Genomic DNA, 23,752 nt, shown 5'->3' with positions numbered 1-23,752 from the left:
AGAGCATTGTTTTATTCCTTTTTCTTCTTTTATTTATTTTTTTAATTATTAATTTTATTTTATTCCTTTTTCTTCTTCTTTTTTTATTAAATTTATTTTTTACATTTAATGATGTTAATTGATAATTGGTATATTTGGTCAATGTCATCCCTCTTTTGTAGCTAGCATTTTTTCTTTTTTTTCATTTAATTCAAAAATATAAAAAAACTAATTAGGGAGAAAATTGAGGGGTGGGGGGCCGTTCTACCTCCACATTTTTTTTCTCCACCTTTTTTATTAGTTTTCTTTTTAGTTAAAATTTTAATTAAAAAAAAACAACTTATGAGAGATTTAAGGTGAGGGGCGCTACTGCTCATTTTTTTAATTATTTTTTTATTCTATTTTATTATTTTTATTTACTTATTATTTTTTCTAATTATTAAGATTTCTAGAAGTTAATTAGATTTTTGTGTGTTTGGGCCATAATTGCTAGTAGGCCTAGCTCATTTTCATTTACAAACCCTTTTTTCATTGATACACCTCTTTATATTTTCTATTAATTTAAATAAACTAATTAAGTAATTTCTTTTTGTTTAGAATATTTTCTTAGAAAAGACAAAAATAATATATGTCCTTTAGATGTATGTTTAGGATTTATCAAAATATTTTAAAATGATAATAAAAATTACTTTTAATAATCGAATCGAGTTTAGTCTATAATGGATAATGAAGAAGGGTTTGTACGTACTTGTACAAGTTGTTCTTTAAGCATTTAGGCGATGGCCGTTAAGCCTTTGTTTGGATGTTTAAACTCCATTAAAGACTTCTCAAAAATCGATTTAACTCACTCTTTTTTTTTTATAAAAACGCTTTTCTTTTAATCAAATCATTTTAGTCAATAATGGATAATAAAGAAGGGTTTGTACGTACTTGTACAAGTTGTTCTTCAAGCGTTTAGGCGATGGCCGTTAAGCCATTGTTTAAGCGCGTAGACTCCGTTAAAGACTTCATAAAGTTCGATTTAACTAATGCTCTTTCAAGCGTTTAGGCGATGGCCGTTAAGCTTTTGTTTGAACGCTTGAATTCCATAAAAAAGATCTTTCAAACCTAATTCATCTCGCCTTTCACAAAACAATTTCAACTCATCAAATCATCCTTTTTTTCATCACTTACGAGGGGGTTGTACGTACTTGTACAATTTTCTCTTTCAAGCATTTAGGCGATGGCCGTTAAGCCTTTGTTTAAATGTTTGATTTCTCTTGACAAACAAACTTCAAATTTATTCACACCTTTTAACTTTAAAGCCTTTTTTATAAACGAGACACTTGTTCAATTCAAATGCAATTATACTTCCACATGTGAAGATCGAACGTTTTCCACTCGAATGCGATGATGGCCAAAATCTTGTTCTAATCTTGATTTAGTTATCCATTCTTGTAGTGATGCAAACAATCTCTTATCCATGTGCGCATAAGTATTGTTTGAATGCGATCGAGTACCTCTCGCTAAAATCAATCAACAAACTTTCGTGGTTCCATACCCCGAACTACGATTGCTCTGACTTTCCCATTGCACTAGGGAATACGTAGGCACAAGATGCAAATGTCTTGGCGAGCACAATAATAAAAAACCTTTTTTTGTTCCTTTCTTCTTTCCAACCTAATAAAAAAATGCAAATAGATAATAAGCTAACAATCGATCACAAGAATAACTAAATGGGTCCCATCGAGTACGATGGAGGTGAGGGGTGCTAATACCTTCCCCTTGCTTAACCGACTCCCGAACCTAAATTTGGTTGCGATGACCATCTTATCCATTTCTTTTTTATCCGTGGGTTTTATCGATATTTCCCCTTTCCTACTTGGAATAAATAAAGTTCGGTGGCGACTCTGTTGTACTTCGAACGCGTGAAAACGCGTCGAGACACATTTTTACCGCTACAGAAAGTGGCGACTCTGCTGGGGATAACCTAAAAGAGTCAACCCTAGTTTAATTTTTCTTGTATTATTGTTAGTTTTATTTATTTGCTTATTTATTTCCTTTATTGTTTGATTTCTTATTTTATGGTTGGAATATTTTGATCATTGGCACTTTATGGACAAAGCTCTACACCCGAGCTCAAGAAACACATAAGATAAGATGGTGGGTTAGTATTAAACTTGCTTGACGTAGTGTCAAGTGGGAGGTACTAATACCCCGCCTAGAGTAGGTCCTTTGAGAAGATGTCATTTGGTTAAGTAAGTTATTTACTTGAGCGATGACGTTTTCAATTTGGATCGTTAACTCTAGGGACCTTTAGAAAAACCCTTAAACCATGACCTTTTAGGAAATGGTGGTTTCGCACCCAACTCGCGTAACGTAACTATTACCGTGGGTAAGTGCGAAAACCACACTCAGAATAGGCTTCATTTGAAAACACAGTTGGGTGGTAAGTTATTTACTAGATGACTGAGTTTTCAAAAGGAGTTTGTAACTCTGAGAACCGTGTCTAGAACCTTGTTTGAAAGAACCTTAGAACTATCCTATTGTGTGCCACTTTGTGCTGAGAAATCAGAATGTTTATATTCCATATGATCTGAAATCCGTTACATTTAAACCATACATGACATGACATGGCATACATCTTTGCATAACAAAAATAATTCATGCATCCATATTCATACATTCAAGTGGTCGACTCATATTGTCCATCTTCATCTCTAGAGTGTTCTGTTCATCGTCAAGCTGATTCCTCGACACATTGAACCAGAAGCATGTATCCAAAGACTATGGAAGAACTTCAACAAAATCAAGAGTTGCTGAGAATGGAAGTCAGTCAATTGAAGAGCCAGATGAATCATATCATGGGAATTCTGGAAGCCTTGCTGAAAGGAGGAAAAATCTCTCCACCGATCATTGCACCAGAAGTGCACGCTCCTATAGCCCAAAGGCCACATCATCCAGTGGTTGCTCAAGTGGAAGTCTATGGCCCGTCTCCTAAGGATCTTCCTCAACCCTCCTTCTCAAAACTTTCTGGTCAACATTCTCTGTCTACTCCTCAACAAAGCCAAGGAAATCAGGGGCAAGGCAAGAATCTGAACAAAACATTGAGGAAACAAGAAAAGAGGCCTCACAACTCTGGTCCAATTTCAATGTTGAATGTTGAAGCTCCTCGACCTCAAGCTACTAATCAGAATTTGAACCGTGCTGACACCCGCTTTGATCTTATTCCTATGTCGTACACTGAATTGTATCCTGCAATGGTTCATAAGGGGTTGATAACGACTAGGGCTCCACCTCCGCTTCGAGATCCTCCTCCAAGAGGATTCCGACCTGATCTTCGCTGTGAGTTTCATCAAGGTGGTATAGGACATGACTTGGAAGGTTGTTATGCATTGAAGACTAGAGTACAAGAGCTGATTAATGCAAAGATGCTCACTTTCAAAGACTGATCCCAATGTTGTCAACAATCCTTTACCCGAGCATGACAAGAGTGGCTGAAGTTGAGAATGACAAGTTGTTTCCTAAAGCCGAGTGTTTCAGGCAGGACAGCTCCTCCTTGTCACTGATTAGTCACTAGGCCTTGTTTCCTTCTGTTTGCAATTTCCTTATTTTGTATTGTGTACTGCATTGAATTTTGTTTGTTCTTTAATGTTAATTTTAATGAAATGAGCATTACATATTTGAGTCAATTCATTTACATCCATTGTGCTTATCTTTACGCTTTATCTTTAAAAAAACAAAAATATATCTCTTGTTCACTTTCTTTATCAAGCTTTTGTTTATGCAAAGATTGGAGGGAGGATGATGAAAATAAAAAAACCCAAGTTGTTCAATTGTATGCTTTCAAGTAAGACTTTGCTGATGATGTACAGGCATTGTTTCAATTCCCAAACACTGGAGAAATAAGGAAGTTAATCCCTTGTCAACCCCTTTGAGCCTTTGAAGTTGGAGTTTCTTTTTAAACAAAAAAACCGCAATTTTAACCTGGGGCAGGGTAGTTCTCAGTTAATTTGGTTGTGCATTCAATTTCAAGAGAATCATTAAGTACACCTTTCAATAAGGGTTTCAATCAAAAGTGACCTAGATGGTTATCATCAATCATTATCAAGGCAGTTACTATCTTTCCAATAACAAAAAAAAAAAAATTTCAATGATAAAAAAAAACCCGCTAAGTCAAAACCTACGAAGGAGACTTAGGCAAAACTGGGGCATCCCGCTGACTGTAATTTCAAATAAAAACAGTTCAGGCAAAAGTTAGGGATATAAAGCAAAAAAGAGAAGTCAATAAGTTCCTTGAACAACCATAAAATGCTGTGACTATCAAAAGGAAGAAGTGACTGCCATCACAAAGATTCCCTTTACTTACGAGTCATCATCGCTTAAATAGGTGCAATCCAAAAGCCTTTTGGAACCTGAATGTGTAATTTGAATTAACTGAGCGTAGGATTGAAGTTCATCGCGAAGAATGGGGTGGGTACAAATAAATTTTGAGCCTATATCCTTTGTCTCTAAAACCATGAACCAAGCCACGTTACAACCTTCAAAAGACCTAATTGAAGCAAGGTTTATTTTGAAATCATACTACAACAAGGTTGCGTTAACCTGACTTCTAAAGATTTTTGCAAATTGTTTGATTTACCATACCTTTTGCTTTATCCATCACTTTGAATGTCTAGACAACTGTGTTTGGACTTTTGATTCATTTTCTTTACATCAATAACACCTTTTCAATAAAATGATTTTGATTTCAAAATATGCTTTGAGCGTTGCATTAAAATTACCATTTTGAATGAACATTTTATTTGCAAGTACTCATCTTTCAAGGAAGTTCAAACGGTCGAGAAGCTTGATCGGTGATCCTATCAGGGGCACGTTACTTCAAGATCCTGTTGTTCAAGACTTATACTGGGGCATGTGTTCCCAACATTCATTTCAAAGAACTGAAGCAACGATCAGATAACAACCAGTCAATCAGGGGCAATCTTCTTCAGCAATCCCCAAACAGTTTATCAGTCCTTCTCAAAAGGATCACCAATGTAACAAAACCATGTTAGCAATGTTCTTGTGTTGAGGAATCAAAATCCCAACCTACCCTCATAAATGAGTCTACCTTAATTGTCATAACCAATTGCATTGCATTGATCATTCATATATCATGCATAGAAAAATTCATATACCATGCATATTCATGCAAAATGTCTCAAGTATTGTTGTTTATAACATATTACCCTATGGTCTAAGTCCAACTTATTTGGCATTTATCAAATTTTCTGTCTCATTCATGTTTTACCTTGAATGTCTTTGATGTTTTCTTCTCGAAGTCCAATCTTGTTTTATCTTGATTGTCTTTGGTGTTGTTTCAGTCATGTTTTATCTTGAATGTCTCTGATATTTCCTTTTCAAAGTCCAATCATGTTTTACCTTGATTGTCTTCGTTGCTTCAATCATGTTTTATCTTGATGTTCTTCAGTCATGTTTTATCTTGAATGTCTCTGATATTTCCTTTTCAAAGTCCAATCATGTTTTACCTTGATTGTCTTCGTTGCTTCAATCATGTTTTATCTTGATGTTCTTCAGTCATGCTTTATCTTGGTTGTCTTCATTCATGTTTTATCTTGATTCCCATCTAATACTTGAGTCAATCATGTTTTATCTTGATGTTCTCCAGTCATGTTTTATCTTGATGATCTTCAATCATGTTTTATCTTGATCATCCTCAGTCATGTTTTATCTTGGTGTTCTTCAGTCATGTTTTATCTTGTTGTTCCTCGATCATGTTTTACCTTGATTGTCCTTCTATGTTGTCTCATCCATGATTTATCTTGAATGTCTCTGGTATTCCCTTTTCAAAACTCAATCATGTTTTACCTTGATTGTCCGTTGATATGCCCCGATCATGTGTTACCTTGATTGTCATTTAATACAGCCTCGTTCATGTTTTATCTTGGGCATCTCATATATTCTTTTTCCGAAGTTCAATCACGCTTTATCTTGATTACCTTTGTTGATTGTTTGTTTCAAATTTTATTCCCCACAGAATTCAGAATGTCTCATATCATATTGCATTCGAAATAACAAAAAGGAGTCCATGCATTGCATTCCATTTGCATATGAAGGACAAAAATTGTGTACTTTGTATTTAAGTCTCTTCACATCTTCGATAGAAGAAACTTAAATAGGGGCATCTGTCGCACCCCAATTTTTGACCTAGTCTTTTTTATAGTCATGTCGAATTCGTATTTCATTCATCGTTCATGCATCGCATCATGGCATATTTTGAAAATTTTGACATTTAATTAAAGTCAATAAAAATAGCCTTCATTTGCATTTTTACATGTTTTGTTTCATTAGTTTTTGATATTTTAATTTAATTTTAGTTCATTGTATTTTTCATTAGAATTAGTATTATATTTTTTTTATCTTTTTAGTTTAGATTTATCTTAGTTTTATTTATCATTTAGTCAAAAAATGTATAATAAAAAGAGTGAGAATTTGGGTTAAGCCCATTTCACATTAAAAGTCCATTTACATTTTTTGTATACTAAACAAAAACAAAAAAAATTGACAAACATTCTTGCTCCTTGCCTTCACGTGACTATGCACTATCACCATCATCTTTCCTGCAAAACAAATGCTACACTCCAAAATCCCTGCTGCACAATACAATGCTACATGTCTGTCCAAAGTCAGCTTCAAAACCAGCCAAGAATTACACCAATTTGTCCAAAACATAACCTGCATCATAAAGAAAATTACTCAGTTCACCACATATGTTCAAATTTCATCCATATTTTCCCCCCAAAACCAGTTGCATTTTATCTATAAAAACAGACATTCCACAAACACAGGGGGGGGAGAAAACGATTCAGAGGGGGAGCCACGAAAAACCATATACGATACTAAACCTCTTACTCCTAAAACTTCTCTTCCTCCAAACCTTCAAACCTTAACCTCTACTGAGTCCTCTCTCAAAACCTCACCCTCACCCAAAATCATCTTCAACCACGTAACCAACCACTCATAACCCAACCTTCTGCCCAGAAAAATCCTAACCAAAACCTTCACACCTACAGAAAACGCAATAACAGTCCTCACAACTTCACCTTCATAACTCACTCAACCGATCCCATCACACAATACATCCACACTGCAGCACTCCCATTCATCAACCAAAAACACACACAGCAATAACATACTTCAACCACCACAAACCCAGCACCAACCGCACAGATTCCAGAAGAGAAGAACAGAGATCGAAGATAACATACCTGGGTTAATAATCTTTTCCTGTTTTATTTTCAATCTGTGCTTTCGTTTTCGTTTACTTTCTCCATTGCGTCTGGATTTCGTTTCCGTTTTGCTGTTTCTTTCCGTTACCTTGTTCAATTCATTCTTGTAACACGAATCAAAATCTAGTGAAATTGGGGCTTTAGGGTTCTGTTGGGGAAAGGGTTCAGATTTGTGCTATCATGTTTGTCGGTTGATGAGAGAACGTGAGATCGAGAGAAGGTTTAAGATTTGTTTTGTTGTTGCTATGCATTGAGAAACAGAAGTGTGAAACGCATGAGATGGGAAGAGAGAGATTCGTAAGAGAGGGTACAGTTTTGGAAACAAAGAGATTTTTTTTATTGATTACTTTTAATTTATTTTTATTGATTTCCAATTAGAATAATTAAAAGGCAATTAATAGAGAGAGCATTGTTTTATTCCTTTTTCTTCTTTTATTTATTTTTTTAATTATTAATTTTATTTTATTCCTTTTTCTTCTTCTTTTTTTATTAAATTTATTTTTTACATTTAATGATGTTAATTGATAATTGGTATATTTGGTCAATGTCATCCCTCTTTTGTAGCTAGCATTTTTTCTTTTTTTTCATTTAATTCAAAAATATAAAAAAACTAATTAGGGAGAAAATTGAGGGGTGGGGGGCCGTTCTACCTCCACATTTTTTTTCTCCACCTTTTTTATTAGTTTTCTTTTTAGTTAAAATTTTAATTAAAAAAAAACAACTTATGAGAGATTTAAGGTGAGGGGCGCTACTGCTCATTTTTTTAATTATTTTTTTATTCTATTTTATTATTTTTATTTACTTATTATTTTTTCTAATTATTAAGATTTCTAGAAGTTAATTAGATTTTTGTGTGTTTGGGCCATAATTGCTAGTAGGCCTAGCTCATTTTCATTTACAAACCCTTTTTTCATTGATACACCTCTTTATATTTTCTATTAATTTAAATAAACTAATTAAGTAATTTCTTTTTGTTTAGAATATTTTCTTAGAAAAGACAAAAATAATATATGTCCTTTAGATGTATGTTTAGGATTTATCAAAATATTTTAAAATGATAATAAAAATTACTTTTAATAATCGAATCGAGTTTAGTCTATAATGGATAATGAAGAAGGGTTTGTACGTACTTGTACAAGTTGTTCTTTAAGCATTTAGGCGATGGCCGTTAAGCCTTTGTTTGGATGTTTAAACTCCATTAAAGACTTCTCAAAAATCGATTTAACTCACTCTTTTTTTTTTATAAAAACGCTTTTCTTTTAATCAAATCATTTTAGTCAATAATGGATAATAAAGAAGGGTTTGTACGTACTTGTACAAGTTGTTCTTCAAGCGTTTAGGCGATGGCCGTTAAGCCATTGTTTAAGCGCGTAGACTCCGTTAAAGACTTCATAAAGTTCGATTTAACTAATGCTCTTTCAAGCGTTTAGGCGATGGCCGTTAAGCTTTTGTTTGAACGCTTGAATTCCATAAAAAAGATCTTTCAAACCTAATTCATCTCGCCTTTCACAAAACAATTTCAACTCATCAAATCATCCTTTTTTTCATCACTTACGAGGGGGTTGTACGTACTTGTACAATTTTCTCTTTCAAGCATTTAGGCGATGGCCGTTAAGCCTTTGTTTAAATGTTTGATTTCTCTTGACAAACAAACTTCAAATTTATTCACACCTTTTAACTTTAAAGCCTTTTTTATAAACGAGACACTTGTTCAATTCAAATGCAATTATACTTCCACATGTGAAGATCGAACGTTTTCCACTCGAATGCGATGATGGCCAAAATCTTGTTCTAATCTTGATTTAGTTATCCATTCTTGTAGTGATGCAAACAATCTCTTATCCATGTGCGCATAAGTATTGTTTGAATGCGATCGAGTACCTCTCGCTAAAATCAATCAACAAACTTTCGTGGTTCCATACCCCGAACTACGATTGCTCTGACTTTCCCATTGCACTAGGGAATACGTAGGCACAAGATGCAAATGTCTTGGCGAGCACAATAATAAAAAACCTTTTTTTGTTCCTTTCTTCTTTCCAACCTAATAAAAAAATGCAAATAGATAATAAGCTAACAATCGATCACAAGAATAACTAAATGGGTCCCATCGAGTACGATGGAGGTGAGGGGTGCTAATACCTTCCCCTTGCTTAACCGACTCCCGAACCTAAATTTGGTTGCGATGACCATCTTATCCATTTCTTTTTTATCCGTGGGTTTTATCGATATTTCCCCTTTCCTACTTGGAATAAATAAAGTTCGGTGGCGACTCTGTTGTACTTCGAACGCGTGAAAACGCGTCGAGACACATTTTTACCGCTACATGCTGCAGCAAAAGCAGAGAGTGATCAGAAATATTTGGAGGCAGGATTTTAAGAGTGTAGTCTAAGTGGGCCTGGAACCAATCAGGGTTAGCCAAAACCTTGTCAATCCGATAATAAATGGTTCCTATACTGTGTTTGTTAGACCAGGTATAAAATTCTCCATTATTGGTCATCTCAGAAAGATCATGGTTCCTCATCATATCTTCCAAGTCTTTGAATACAGATTCAACAATATTTTTTCCTCCTATCATGTCTTGATAAGTTAGAACATTGTTAAAATCACCAGCTAGGCACCAAGGTCCCACAACATTCAGAGCATCTAAGTCCTTCCACAAGGTCCTCCTTTGCTCCAAATTGTTCATCCCATATATTGCAGTCAACCAAAACATAAAGGCTTTTTTATTGTCAAAAATAGTCATATGTATCATCTGAGAACTCCTTTTATTAACCTGAATATCGATTTGAGCAGTATCTCAATGAACCCAAATACGACCATTAGGGTGATACTTGTAGTTATCAATGAAGTGCCCATTAAGGTTCATCTTATTTCTAATAGAGCCAGCCTGATCCTGTTTAGCCCTAGTTTCAATCAAAATATTGATAGGTGCCTTAAGCTCTAGGAGACGGGAGCTAATCTCCCTAAGCTTAGCAGATTTATTGAGCCCCCTCACGTTCCAGGATACTAGCATTGACCAGAGTCTTTCAGCAATTGCAAGTCATTCAAAACTTGCAATGCATCGAAACCATTCATACAAGCTAAAATATCAGTCACAGTTTCAGTCATAGGCTTCTTACCTTTATCACGATTACTTTTACTCACTTCAGTCCATCTTGATTCCTCCCTTGAAACTGAGCTTTCTCCCACAGGTTCCAGATTTGTTTGAGCCACATTCCCCTTAGAAGTGTTTCCCATAGGTTTCAGATTTGTCACAGTCTCCTTAGAGGTGCCTTCAACCACTTGTGTGACAATTTTAGGTGGATCTTCAGTTCTAGCTTTAGGCTTCCATTGCTTTGTTTTAGGCTTTTGCTGCTCACAGTTATGCCCTGGTTTATGGCACCTGTTACAATATAAGGGCTTCCATTCATATTCGATAGCTTGTTGCAGTTTATTCCCATCTTTGTCACGAATCGTGATTTCAGTAGGGAGCTCCTTTGTAATATCCATTTCTACCAGTATCCGAGCATAAGAGACTCGTAATTTGTTGGTTGTACATTCATCAGTCACAAGGGGGATCCCAAGAGCACTCCCAATCTTGTTTAAGCTCATTTCTCCCCAAAGGTATAATGGAAGTTGAGGCAGTTTAATCCATATGGGTAGTGTGCGCAAGAAATCATCTTTTAGCTTAAAATCTGGGTTCCATTCCCTGATTAAAATTGGCATATTCCTTATGGTGTAAGGTCCCTTCATGAGTACATCATCCCTGTCATCGAGAGATTTGAATCTCAGTAAGAAGTAGCCCTCCTCATTGTAGTACATGTCTGGTAATTGTACAAAGCTCCAAGTGTTGGTCATGAAATTCTTCAAAGCAGTCATACTGAGGTCACCACCTATAACGTAAAGTATAAGTGCAGATGCCCAGAAATTCATTTCAGATTCAATATCTGCTACGTCAATTTCAACTTCTACATTTCCATCTACCAATTTTGGAGCAACATATTTCATAGATCTACCCTTTGCAGGGTTACGGTTGTCTTTTAGAACATCCACCAAAAGCTTCCTACCTTCATTAGTCGAAGGAATCTCCGTCTGAGATGAAGGAGAAACAATGGGGGTTTTCTCAACCACAGAAGTAGGACTTGAGCTCGAGCTTGCTTGAAGAACCACCGTTTCCTTAGGGTTCGTCTTCCTCGCCGGTGAATCTTTCAAATCAGAGATTGGTGGCGGCGGAACCGTCTTCTTCGGCCTCCCTCGTCCCATTCTCCACAATTTAATTTGTTTAATGAACAAGACTCTTGTTTTTATTTTTGTGATGGATAAAATTGGAACAGGGTTATGATTATTCAATGTTTCTTATTCCAATTTTACCCATCACAAAAATAGAAACAAGACTTTTGATATCTACACAATATTTTTCATGACAATTAAATTCTTAGCCATAAACTCTATATTAAATAGATCACTTTAATTTGGCTAATTAAATAATGGTCCTAACACATTAATTAATTACATGTATGATCTAAAATAAAATTCTAACAAAAATAATATATATTAAAAATTTTTTATATCATTTTAATTTGTCAACTATTGAACCGTTAATTTTATCAAATAATTCAATTAGCTTATCAGCTACTCCCTCCATTCCTTTTTATAAGTAAAATTTAATTTTTTAAATTTATTAAATAATTGGTGTATCTAACATGTATATAATTCAAATAAATCATTTGTTTAATGAACCTAAATAACTAAAATTTACTTATAAAAAAATAAAAAAAAATATAAATTATCAGCCATCAACTATAAGTGATAAGCTATCAGTTATGAATCATCAATGATAAATTATATACTCCCTCCGTTCCTTTATAATTGTCACTTTTTAAGTTTTTCCACATATCAAGACAACTAATGATTATTGTTATTTTTAAGTAATCATTATTCTTTTTCCACTAATACCCTAAACTTTTTAATATTTTATTTAACTTTTTCTCTTTCTATCATAATGATTAGGGGTAATTTTGACAAAATAACAAAAATACTTTCTTAAACTTTAAAATGTGACACTTAAAAAAAACAATTTTTTTCCATAAAAGTGACCATTATAAAGAAACGGAGGAGGGAGGGAGGGAGTAGTAAGTTATGTTTTTTTTCCATGCCCGAATTAGAAGTCGAGTGATAGAAGTACCATAATGTATGGTGCGCAGGTCTTCCGTAACCGAGTACTGTAATGTTACCTAGCAAGCAAGTTTCCTTTTATGCCACATCACGCTTTCACACACTCTTTCATTCAGTAATAAAAAAACTGTGGGCAAAAATATACAATATTCTTTGGGAAATTTCTGGAAAGCTAAGTAGCTAACTACGCCTCTGACTCCAACACTTGTACTAATTTCTACCTATTGCAAACAACTTAAAACACCATACATAAACATAAAATTAAAAAAATAAATAATAAAGGCATGTTAATCGAATCGATGATGATCCACTGAAATTAATAAACAAGATAGTAACAATTGAATTGATTAACAAGGATTTTGAGAAGAATCGGTAAAGAGTTTAGGATCGAGTTTGGCTCTACAAACAGGACACAGAGGATGTTTGGAAAGCCACGTGTCAGCACATTCCAAATGAAAAGCATGATTACAACCTGGAATCACACGTGCGGATTGTTCCTCGCTTATGTCGTCGAGACAAACGGCGCATTCTGGACCAACAACAAGATCTTTACCGGTGATAGTAGGTAGCTTCTGGAGTTCAGAAGGGGAAAGACCGGTGTTGGTGACCGGTTTGATAATGATTCCGGTAGTTGGGTGAGTAGTAGCGTACCAGAGAAGACAGATGTAGACTATGAAGATGGCGCTCATGCCGAGACACGGCAAGAATAGCGCAAGAAGAACTGCATCCAACATAGAATCCAGTTTTGAAGGCTCTGCTTAACGTTTGTTGTTGGTTGTTAATGTTGTGTTTGGTTAAGAGATTGTATGGAGACAGAGAGCATATTGGGGAATCAGAATGAAAGAATTTTGTTGTTGTTGTTGTTGTTAAAGTGAGACGTGCAAGAAAGTTTGGAAATTGAAAGGAGGAATGATGATAGGAATAGGATAATAATTAGAGTTATGGTAGGTTGAGGAGTACTAGTATTAGTAATTGAGTGTGGAGAAGGAAGAAGGTATGGGAAAAGAGAAATGAGGGTGTGATGTGTGTGGGTAATGAAAGCAATGCCTGGAACTGGGGGCTTTGGGTTTGTTTTCTTTAAATTTTTGTATTTATCTGTGTGCGCTGCCAATTACTTTTGGCTATACCTTCTTACAAATATGGAGTAATTTGTATTCAATTTTAAAATTAATTTTATTTTACTTACAAAATTAATCTTCATTTTGTAAATTTGAATTATTTTAAGTTTAAATAATTTTAAGGTACTCATGATTAGTTGAATCAAACAATACAAATAATATTATATTATTTTTATTTTATATTAAAATAAATTAAAAATTTTAAACAATTTCACTAAAAGTGTCGACAGTCAACTTAAATTTATGGAAGGTGCATATGTGTGATCTAGCGGTGAAACGTTTGAGTCTTAAGATCTAAGGCTCGAAACCCTAGATATAAATTGTTTATTAAAAAAACTTAAATTTATGAATGGGTATCAAAAAATTTACCCTCTCAAATTTTTGCAATAAAAATAATGTCATGTCTATTATTTGATTTATAAACTATATTTTTTTATCTTTCAAGTTTCTCAAAAGTTTTTTTATTATTTTACTATTTAATGAAAAATTGATTATTTATCTATTTTTAATGATGTATAAACTATATATTTTATCTATATTGATTTGTTGCATTTTACGAGTAAGATCTCATTTAAAAATAGATATATTATTAACTTGTGGGAAAATTAAGAGTCTGTTTGGTAAAACAAAAAAAAAAAATTTAGCTTTTAGTTTTTTAGCTTGTATTAATAAAAAAGTTCTGTTTGGTAACTCTATTTTAGCTTTTAGTTTGTAGTTTTTTTACTAGCTTTTAGCTTTTTTTTTAAAAGCTAATTGAAGTAGCTTTTGAGCTTATAGCTTTTAGCTTGTGAGTTTTTCTTCCATTAATACCCTTATTATTTTAACTAAAATATATTATTACCCTCATTAATTAAAATGTTATTAATGTCATTTTGTATCTATCAACTAATGAAACAGCTAATTTACCAAACACTCACATTAGCTTACCAGCTATCAGCTACTAGCTACAAGCTAAAAGCTACCAATTAAAAGCTACCAGCTAGTTTTACCAAACAGAGCCTAAGAGTCTGCTTGGTAAGACAAAAAAAAGAGCTTTTAGCTTTTAGCTTTTAGCTTTTCAGCTTGTATTAATAAAAAAGCTTTTAGCTTTTAGCTTTTCAGCTCGTATTAATAAAAAAGCTCTGTTTGGTAACTCTATTTAGCTTTTAGTTTGTAGCTTTTTTACTAGCTTTTAGCTTTTTTTTCAAAAGCTATTTGAAGTAGCTTTTGAGCTTGTAGCTTTTAGCTTGTGAGTTTTTCTTCCATTAATACCCTTATTATTTTAACTAAAATATATTATTACCCTCATTAATTAAAATGTCATTAATGTCATTTTGTATCTATCAGTTAATGAAACAGCTAATTTACCAAACACTCACATTAGCTTATCAACTATCAGCTACCAGCTATCAGCTAAAAGCTACCAGCTACCAGCTACCAGCTATCAGCTAGATTTACCAAACAGAGCCTAAGATCGAAAAAAACTTCCTTTTAAGGTTTCACTAAACAACAAACATTCCCCTCTAATTTTGAAAAAACACACACCTCCAATCAAATTTAGATTGTTAACGTGAGAAGAAAAAAAAAACATTCCTGCACATGGCTTTTGAAGTTCTTTGAACCGAGCTTTTATTATTTTTGCATTTTTTAAATTAATTATTTGAATTAGATTTTAATTTTTATCCCTTATCCCAAATCGGTCATATGCACCAAGTTGGGATGTTGTTGGCGGTATTAATACACGGAGGAGGAGGCTTCCATGATGGGAGAGTTTGTTAAGAATTTAGAAGATAAATTTTATGTCCAAGGCATAGATGAAATGAATTTCTGGGGTCCAGTCCAAACGGACTATAGGGTGTCCTCTATGTCACGGTAGTGGTTTTCCTCCTCTCAGATCTTCACAATCTGTCATTTATTTAGACCTTGAGGTTCCTCCCTATCAGTTTTGAAGCTTAAGGTCTTGTCCCTTGATGACCCATTAATATAAAAGGATGTAATATAATTAAAAATAAATAAATAAATTATTTTTTAAAATCACCACTTCATATTTTAAAAAATAAATTAGTAGAATTATATAAATAGTTAACAAATTGAATATTTCAACTAATTTATTTTAAAATTTTGTGATTTACTAAAATCTTACAGTTAGAGATAGTAGTATAAAAATTTGCTTATTTTAAAATATTTATATTAATTTATCTTTTAAATTTGATATAAAAAATGATCAATTTTTTTTATATGAATACTATATTACTATAAGTGGTCCTGTTCAAGTTGATCCTAAAAGAACCTATATAAAATATAACAAAACAAACTTAATTGAACACGAATTCATGTTAATATTATATTATGCTAATTAAAACATAAAAACTATAAAAATTCATGTTAATATTATATTATGCTAATTAATAAATAGAGCGAAACAGATAGTTGAACACAAACCTAAAATTTTAGTCTATACAAAAATAATAGATAGAAGAGACATTACCGCTAAGCATAAAATATATATTCGGTCTTAAGCATGCAGTGTTAATTTTTTTTGAATTTCTTTTACCATCTATTACAAATCTATCCAGAATTAATCTTTGCACTTTCATAGAGAAGATATCCGATTTTTAAAATAAAAACACAAAGTACATGTTGACCTAGACATATACTTTCTTCTCGGTTACACTTGCGTTATCTTTTATTGAACATCTATTCATTTTGCAAGTTGCCACACTAATGAACGCAACTGGTAATTCGTTTAGTTTATTTTCCATTCGTTTGGTAATTCCTTGAAAACCAATAAAATAAGAAGATGCTTTACCCTTAAACTTTTTCTATGCCAAATGCTACATCCACTATTACTAGTCATCAGGCCATTTTGATCCATCAATTGTTGCTTGCTATGACGAGGATTTTTCAATGCGTACAACCATAGTATACAGGGTTTATGAAGAATCTCTTCAAGTGGGATTGGGATTGGAGATTTGGGAACTGTATACTAGAAGACACATCTCTAAATTTTTTAGCTGCGTTGACTTGAAGAAAGTGGTCTTAGTGGATTGACAAGTATTTATTCTTTATCATATCATAACTTCTAATTAATGTGAGTGATCACTTTGATAAATATGAGTTGAATTCTGAGATGCTCATATTTGTTTTTTCTTTTTCTTTTTTTTCAAATGATATCAATCATGTAATAGTCTTAATTGTTAGGATAAACAAAGTAAAATATAATTATAAATTATTTTAATTAAAATTCAAACTTATCTTTTTAATCAACACATAAATTATTTGCACTTGTCAAATAGAATTCCAACTTCAAACTTAAAGAAAAGTGCTCTCAGATCCATAGTTTTCACCAATAAACAAACTTTAATGACCGTTTATATTAACTAATTATTAACATCCACTAGATTTTAAAACTATAGCAATGTAATAAATTTAGGAAGATTACTAATTTCACCTTAAGTGGTGGAAAAACACCATATAAAAATTTGAATTGTCGCATGTCACGCTTAGGCAGATGAGGATATGTCACACATGAACCACAAGTAAACCATCCAAAATAGATGGCAATGTCGTCCAAGGGACACATCTCACAATGATCGACGTATGTATGGAATTGTATGTCCTCTTCTACCAAACATTAAATTTTCTTAATTTCAAATCATAATTTTTTTATTAATGAACAATTTTAACTTTAACGTTCTCTCAACGGTCTATTTCAAGCATCTCTCAATTAAAATTCACACTTTAAGAACCGCAATATGCATCACAATAATCATAATCACAACACCCGCAACCAAACTGCATTCACTGCCACGATTTTAATATGTGAGTTTAAGCATCTCTTCGCCCAAAACATTTATCATTATTAAAAAAACGGAAAAGAGAAGCTACCTTTTACCCAAATTTGCTTGATTTGATGCTCACACACCCACGGAATATTCTCACAAAGAGAGTAAGTGTAAAGTATTCCGCATACGGTATCAGTCTGATCTGATACAACGTATACCATACCATAGCGCATGTATTACAGAAATAATGTTAACAAAAACAATTAGAAGAAGGAAAAACTTGCCAGTTTACTAACTTTCTCCTGACATTTATATAAGTGCTGTGATATCATAATTGCCATTTGACACATAATAGGCACTAATTTGGTAAGCATTAAGGCAATCAATCTGTGAACCTAATAGAGCAGAATTTCATAAGTTTGCAAAACGGAAAAAAAAAATACTTGCAAGCACTTGAATACAATTTCACTAATATCATCTGAGTTCTTGAACTTTGTTTGAATCATTTCCTCTTGTCCTTATCACATTCTTATCTAATCTACAGGAAGCTCCATCATTACTCCAACACTGCCAAAACTGCTTCAAAACCACCAGGAAGAGTCCCTAAATTTTAAAGCAAATATCTTTAAGAATAAAAAGGAAGAGAAGTAGACAAAAACTAAAGGAAAGAGTTTAGTTGGCGTAAAGAAAAGGACAGAGTAGTGTACCGTTGGAATTGGATGGCACAAACAGAGTGAAATTCCTAAAAGTAGTTGGAACCTGCAGAAAAAGCTTGACCATATTTTCTTCTTCCATGTAGCAATTTCCCCCCACATGTTAGTTCAATTTTTAAACAATTTATTAAGAATGAGAATTATGTGATAGACTATCATAGGAATTGTATGTCCAACCAAATTAACTTCATGAAAACTGAATTTGACATATCATTTAGATATAGTACTTTAATAGGAAAAAAATAATCAGAAATAAAGCCCAACACAACTTGTTGGCAAAATAAAACTCAACAAAAACCAACAAAAGAATGTTTCCCTCTCTACAGACTTCTCAATGCAGTGCTACTGAAAGAGAATCTACACATTCTGATTATTTACACAGTCAATGACTTTGCTCATAGATGCAGGAGAATCATCAAACAGATAAAAAGCAAACAAAAACTTAAGAAAAACAAAAAGATAAACTCACCAAAAATCTCTTGACAACTATGAGACAAACCAACAGCAATTGTTTTTAGAAAACAGTCAGATATAATAATTAAATTAACTGCAACCCACGTTGTTCTCTGTCAACAATTCATGCCTTATGAAACTCAAAGAAGATTATGAAGACCACAGTAACAACAACCAGACCAAGTCTGTCTTATCCCACTAGGTAGGGTCAGCTACATAGATGAAATGACGTCATAATAATATTATGAATATCACTCGAAAGACAAAATCTAACACATGAAAAATAACCAAAGTAAATACAACAAGGAGAGCAGAGAAGATCAGCAGAACTCGCCTGACAAAGAATAACAGAAAGAAATATAACATAATCTAGAATGGTGTGTACTTCCCAAGATTCGCATCAGTTGTGCGGGAGAAACAGAAGCACCAGAGCTTGTGATGTGTCTCTGAAGGGTTTAGTGTTCTAATTGAGTAATAGATAGATGAGCATAATCAATAAAGAATCCATTTATAAAATGGACATAAATAAGTATGTAAACATATACAAGTAGTCTTCTCAAAAACATATACATGTAGATACTTCAAAGGATAGTGATCAAAATATTCAAGGCTTATATTTTTGCAACCATGGCAGTTACTTCAGCCCAAAAAAAAAACATGAAGTACAAAAGTCAGGCATGTTTTCAGCTTCTAGCCACCAGAGTAAAAACTAACCTAGTCTGGCATACTACTAAGAAAAGCTTTTCCAAAGTCCAACCATGGTCGTCAATGTCGTATCACCCTTTCTCATTCCTCTGATTCTCTATTGAAGTTAATGTCTTGAGTTTCCGTTAAATCCCGCCCCATCATATTCACACCTGACTTAGTGAAATCTCTTGCATCTTCTACAATATATGGCTCAACCAATTTCCAGAACCATGTCGTATTGCTTCCCAGAATACCAATCCAGAATACCTTTCCCTTTCCCTTGACTTTACAGTCAATGGACATGGCTTTAAACTTTTTGACAATGTTTTCCACACCCTCACGACTTCCCTTAATCTTCAGCAAAATATCCCCCGATGAGTTTCTACGGCCCCCATACATATACCAGTATGCAAGAACACACGGTGACAACCACCTATGAACAAGTTTTGGAATTGTAGGTTGACCTCCTGACCAAAACTGATCAGCGTAAAAGCCAAAATGAGAGCTTGCAATGGTGCAAAATTTATCTGGTATGTTCTCACTGTCATCACTTGTCTTAAAAGTAGGATGTAGCCACTCATAAAATTGGATATGTATATGATTTTTCAAGGCATAATGGCTCACAGAATTGCCATCAAAATTGAAGCCAATAATGTGGTTCTTCCTTTTATCATCAGAGTCAATCTGCAAGCCACCTAAAAGCATTCCGATCAGCATTTCTCTCTGTTCTTTGTTTAGCTTCAGGCTCATTGGCTTTTTAACAATTCTCCTTCTCAAACTCAGGATATAATCAAGCTTTTCAATTAATGGGGCATCAATTTCATACTTTTTTTGGCACATTAAGTCATAGATCTTCTCCGCCTTTAAGTTATTTCCCGAATATAGGTATCCATGTAAGATGATGTTACATGATCGGGCATTGACACCAATACTCGCATCACGAAACATTTGCCTAAAGATATCCTCAGCCTTGTTAAGTTTACCAACCTTCACCAAAGAATCCAAATATATACTGTATATGGCACTATTAGGACGACATTTCTCAAGGCATTGAGAGAACGCCTCTTCCAATTTATCATGTGATTCCAAGTTGAAGTACATGTTTAATAAATAAACATATGATGGTGTAAGGGGCTTAAGACCACTATTGACAAATTCTGTCATGATTGATTCTGCAAATTCGGATTCTTGTGCTTTGCACAGTATTTCTATTATTTTATTATATGCTGCCACACTTGTCTTACCTAGTTTCAACTGCATTTCCCTAAATACCTCCAAGGACTTCATAGGCATGCCAACCTTAGAGTAGACTTCCATTTTGTACACAAAAGCCTGTGATGGGGGGTTGCTTTCAAACAGCAGAAGTTTGGACCAAGTTTTCTCTGCTTCCTCCACCTCCCCCTCCCTTGCACAAGCCCTCAAGATTGACACCAGCACCTCTACTCTCTCACCAATTCCAGCGCGTCGCATCTCTTCCCTCAATGCTTCTATTCTCTCTTTGTCTATGGAATCCTGATAGCTATGCAGCCAAATTAAGCCACCATAAATATCTTTATGTACATCCAGTCCAGTTGAAACCAAACGGTGATATATAAACTCAGCTTGCTTAAGGTACTGCTTTGAAAAGTTCCCTGGTTTGCCAACAAGAGCTTTAAAGAGGGAATTATGCAAGCTAAGGCATGGCTGGTATCCACCCAACTGAATCATTCGGTGGAAAATACCACATGCTTCATCCAAACAGCCTTGAACAGAAGAACTAAGGTAAGACACAACCAATATATGGAATGTTGATTCACAGGGAACCCGGCCTTGATTGATAATATCATCAAATACCTCACGGCACTTAGAAAATTTCCTCTCTTTACCCATGTAATCAGCTAGCCTGGTAGAAAGAGCAAAGTCAAATCGGTACCAACTCCGTTGCATCATCCATTTGTATACCTTTAGGCAAGATAAAAATAATCAAATTTGAGAACAAATTACAGCTTACAGTGATATTTTCTATGATGTTCAACCTAAGTAATCAAACAAATAAATAATTGCAGCCTTGACACATAATTCTCCATAAGTACATGCATACAGTTTAATAATCAACTGATATTAGTAACTAAAGTCTAAAACCTTTCCCTGAAACTATATTTCCTTTCTAAGCTCTGTAGCATAAAGAATTAAGAGCTTTAAACAAGATGTTGGGTAGTCCAGGGAGCACTCAGAGCGGCAATGGCCTAATCGTCTAAGACCCATAAGAGACCTCAATAGCACATTCTAACCTAAAAGCCTACATTTACTTCTGGTGGATATGAGATTAACCACTCACACTTGAATTCCAAAGCAAGATTATGCTAAAATGCTAATTTCATGAATATCTACCATTCATATTTAAACTCTCTCTCAAACAAACTGAATTGAAGACTATAGTTCTAATCAATTCCCACAAGCAAAAACAGTGTAAAACAGTTACCAAAATGTAAATAAATGAAACTGAAAGGAGAAGATACTGACCCTAAACGCAGTTTCGTTCTCGCGAATCCGCAAGAAATGCATAATAACATATGTGGCATCTTCCTGCCTCATCCACTTCCTCTGCGCATTCAAAATCCTAATCAGAGTTCCCGCCTTATGCGCTGGCAGCTCCTTGCACAGCCAAGCAACTCTCGACCTCCGCCACAGCTCTGGCACTTCACTCAACTCCTTCACCTCCACCTCCGGACGCGGCAGCCGCTTCTCACCAGTCTCCGCCGCAAAACGGAAAATTTCGTGCTCCGGAAGTTCTTCATGGAGTGCCCACTGCTCGGCGCCAACGCAGAGGCGCGGAAAACGGCGGGGAAGGAGCTGGGAAGGGAGCGTGCGGGGTTGGTGGAAAGTGGAGAGAGTGATGTTGCGAAATAGTGTGAATGTAGAACGCATTGAAGAGGGAGAGAAGGAATGGGAGTTAGGGTTTAGGGAAGAGTTGAGGGAAAATGTAGTGAGTGAAGGTGAAAATGGAAGAGGAGGAAGAAAAAGTTCAAAACCTGTGACTCTAACCACCATGTTCCGTTTCTACGTCTTGGTTGTCAAGTTCTTCCATTGTAGCTAAGCTAGAGCCTAGAGAAGAGACGAGGATTGGGTTTTCTTGTTTCAGCCCATAAAACCTTGACTAACCTCATATTTATTATTTGCACCACTTTTATTATTTAACTATCTCCACACAAATAATGTAATCTTTTTAAAAAGTTACAATTATGTGCAGATATTTTAAAATGAACGGAGGATAGTATATGATGAAGGATAGAAAAACACTTAGAAAAGGGGGATTTGAATAAGTGTAGTTTCAAAAACTCGTAAGATAAAAATAATTTGCACAAGTATTTTTATCCTGGTTCGTTGTTAACTAAACTACTCCAGTCCACCCTATACAAGGTGATTTACCTCAACTGAGGATTTAATCCACTAATCACACGAGATTACAATGGTTTTCCACTTAGACAACTTCTAAGTCTTCTAGAGTCTTCTGATCACAACTTGATCACTCTAGGAACAACTGCTTAGAGACCTTCTAAGACTTCTCTAGAGTATACTGATCACAACCCGATCACTCTAGTCCTTTACAATTTAATGTAAACAAATTCTAAGAGTATTACAATTGCTTCTTAAAAGCGATAATCACAAACTGTGATATTTCTCTTACAGATTTAAGCTTAGACTCACTAAAGTATTACAACAATAATGTAGTGAGGTTGAAGATGAAGTTTGATAGCTTTTGAAGTGAACAGCAAGATAGTATCAGAGATAGTTCAGAATTCGTTCAAAGTGCGTCCAAAATTCGTAACCTTGCTTCTCATCAGAACTTCATATTTATAGGCGTTTTGAGAAGATGACCGTTGGGAGCATTTAATGTTTTGCGTATTCCGTACAGCATTGCATTTAATGTTTCACTCTTTTGTCAACTACCTCGAGCCTTGCGTTTGCTGTGACTACTGACGTTGCAGTTAATAGCTTCTAACGTTCCTTTTGTCAGTCAGCGTAGCTTGCCATCTAGTACTTGATTCTGATTTGTTCTTTGTAAATACTACGTTGAATATCATCAGAGTACAAACAGCTTGGTGCAGAGCATTTTCTGATCTTCTGATCTTGATATGCTTCTGAGCGTGATTCCATGACTTCAGTGCTTCTGCTTCTGAACTCAAGTTCTTCTGATGCTTCTAATAGACCATGTTCTGATTCTGCTTGACCATCTTCTGATGTCTTGCCAGACCATGTGCTGAAAAGCTTCTTAGCGCTGATTTGTGCATACTCTTTATATATTTCCTGAAAAGGAAATTGCATAGGATTAGAGTACCACATTATCTTGAGCAAAATTCATATACATTGTTATTATCAAAACTAAGATTATTGATCAGAACAATTCTTGTTCTAACAATCTCCCCCTTTTTGATGATGACAAAAACATATATAAATGATATGAATTTGCAATCAAAATAACAGACGGCAAAAGACAATTACACAGTTATAGCATAAGCATATAAACATAATGTGAATGTGTCTCCCCCTGAGATTAACAATCTCCCCCTAAGATGAATAATCTCCCTCTGAAATTAATACTAGAAGAATATTTATAAATAAAAAACTTCCCT

General features: G+C 34.3%; 2 protein-coding genes across 2 annotated transcripts; both read right to left on the bottom strand.

Annotated features, from left to right (window-relative positions):
• Nucleotides 1–12,691: 12,691 nt before the first annotated feature.
• LOC131594230 (E3 ubiquitin-protein ligase ATL23) lies at nucleotides 12,692–13,451 on the bottom strand. The gene has a single exon (XM_058866311.1). The coding sequence runs from the start codon at nucleotides 13,136–13,138 to the stop codon at nucleotides 12,752–12,754; it is 387 nt and encodes a 128-aa protein (XP_058722294.1). The 5' UTR covers nucleotides 13,139–13,451; the 3' UTR covers nucleotides 12,692–12,751.
• Nucleotides 13,452–17,383: 3,932 nt separating this feature from the next.
• Nucleotides 17,384–22,246, bottom strand: LOC131596694 (pentatricopeptide repeat-containing protein At2g15820, chloroplastic). The gene is made up of 3 exons (XM_058869423.1): nucleotides 21,642–22,246; nucleotides 17,994–21,080; nucleotides 17,384–17,889 (listed from the first exon to the last, which is right to left on the bottom strand). The coding sequence occupies exons 1-2, from the start codon at nucleotides 22,167–22,169 to the stop codon at nucleotides 19,239–19,241; spliced, it is 2,370 nt and encodes a 789-aa protein (XP_058725406.1). The 5' UTR covers nucleotides 22,170–22,246; the 3' UTR covers nucleotides 17,384–17,889; nucleotides 17,994–19,238.
• Nucleotides 22,247–23,752: the final 1,506 nt, after the last annotated feature.

Source organism: Vicia villosa, linkage group LG4, assembly GCF_029867415.1.
Source record: "Vicia villosa cultivar HV-30 ecotype Madison, WI linkage group LG4, Vvil1.0, whole genome shotgun sequence".
NCBI lineage: Eukaryota > Viridiplantae > Streptophyta > Magnoliopsida > Fabales > Fabaceae > Vicia > Vicia villosa.
This window is presented reverse-complemented; position numbering and strand designations above follow the sequence as displayed.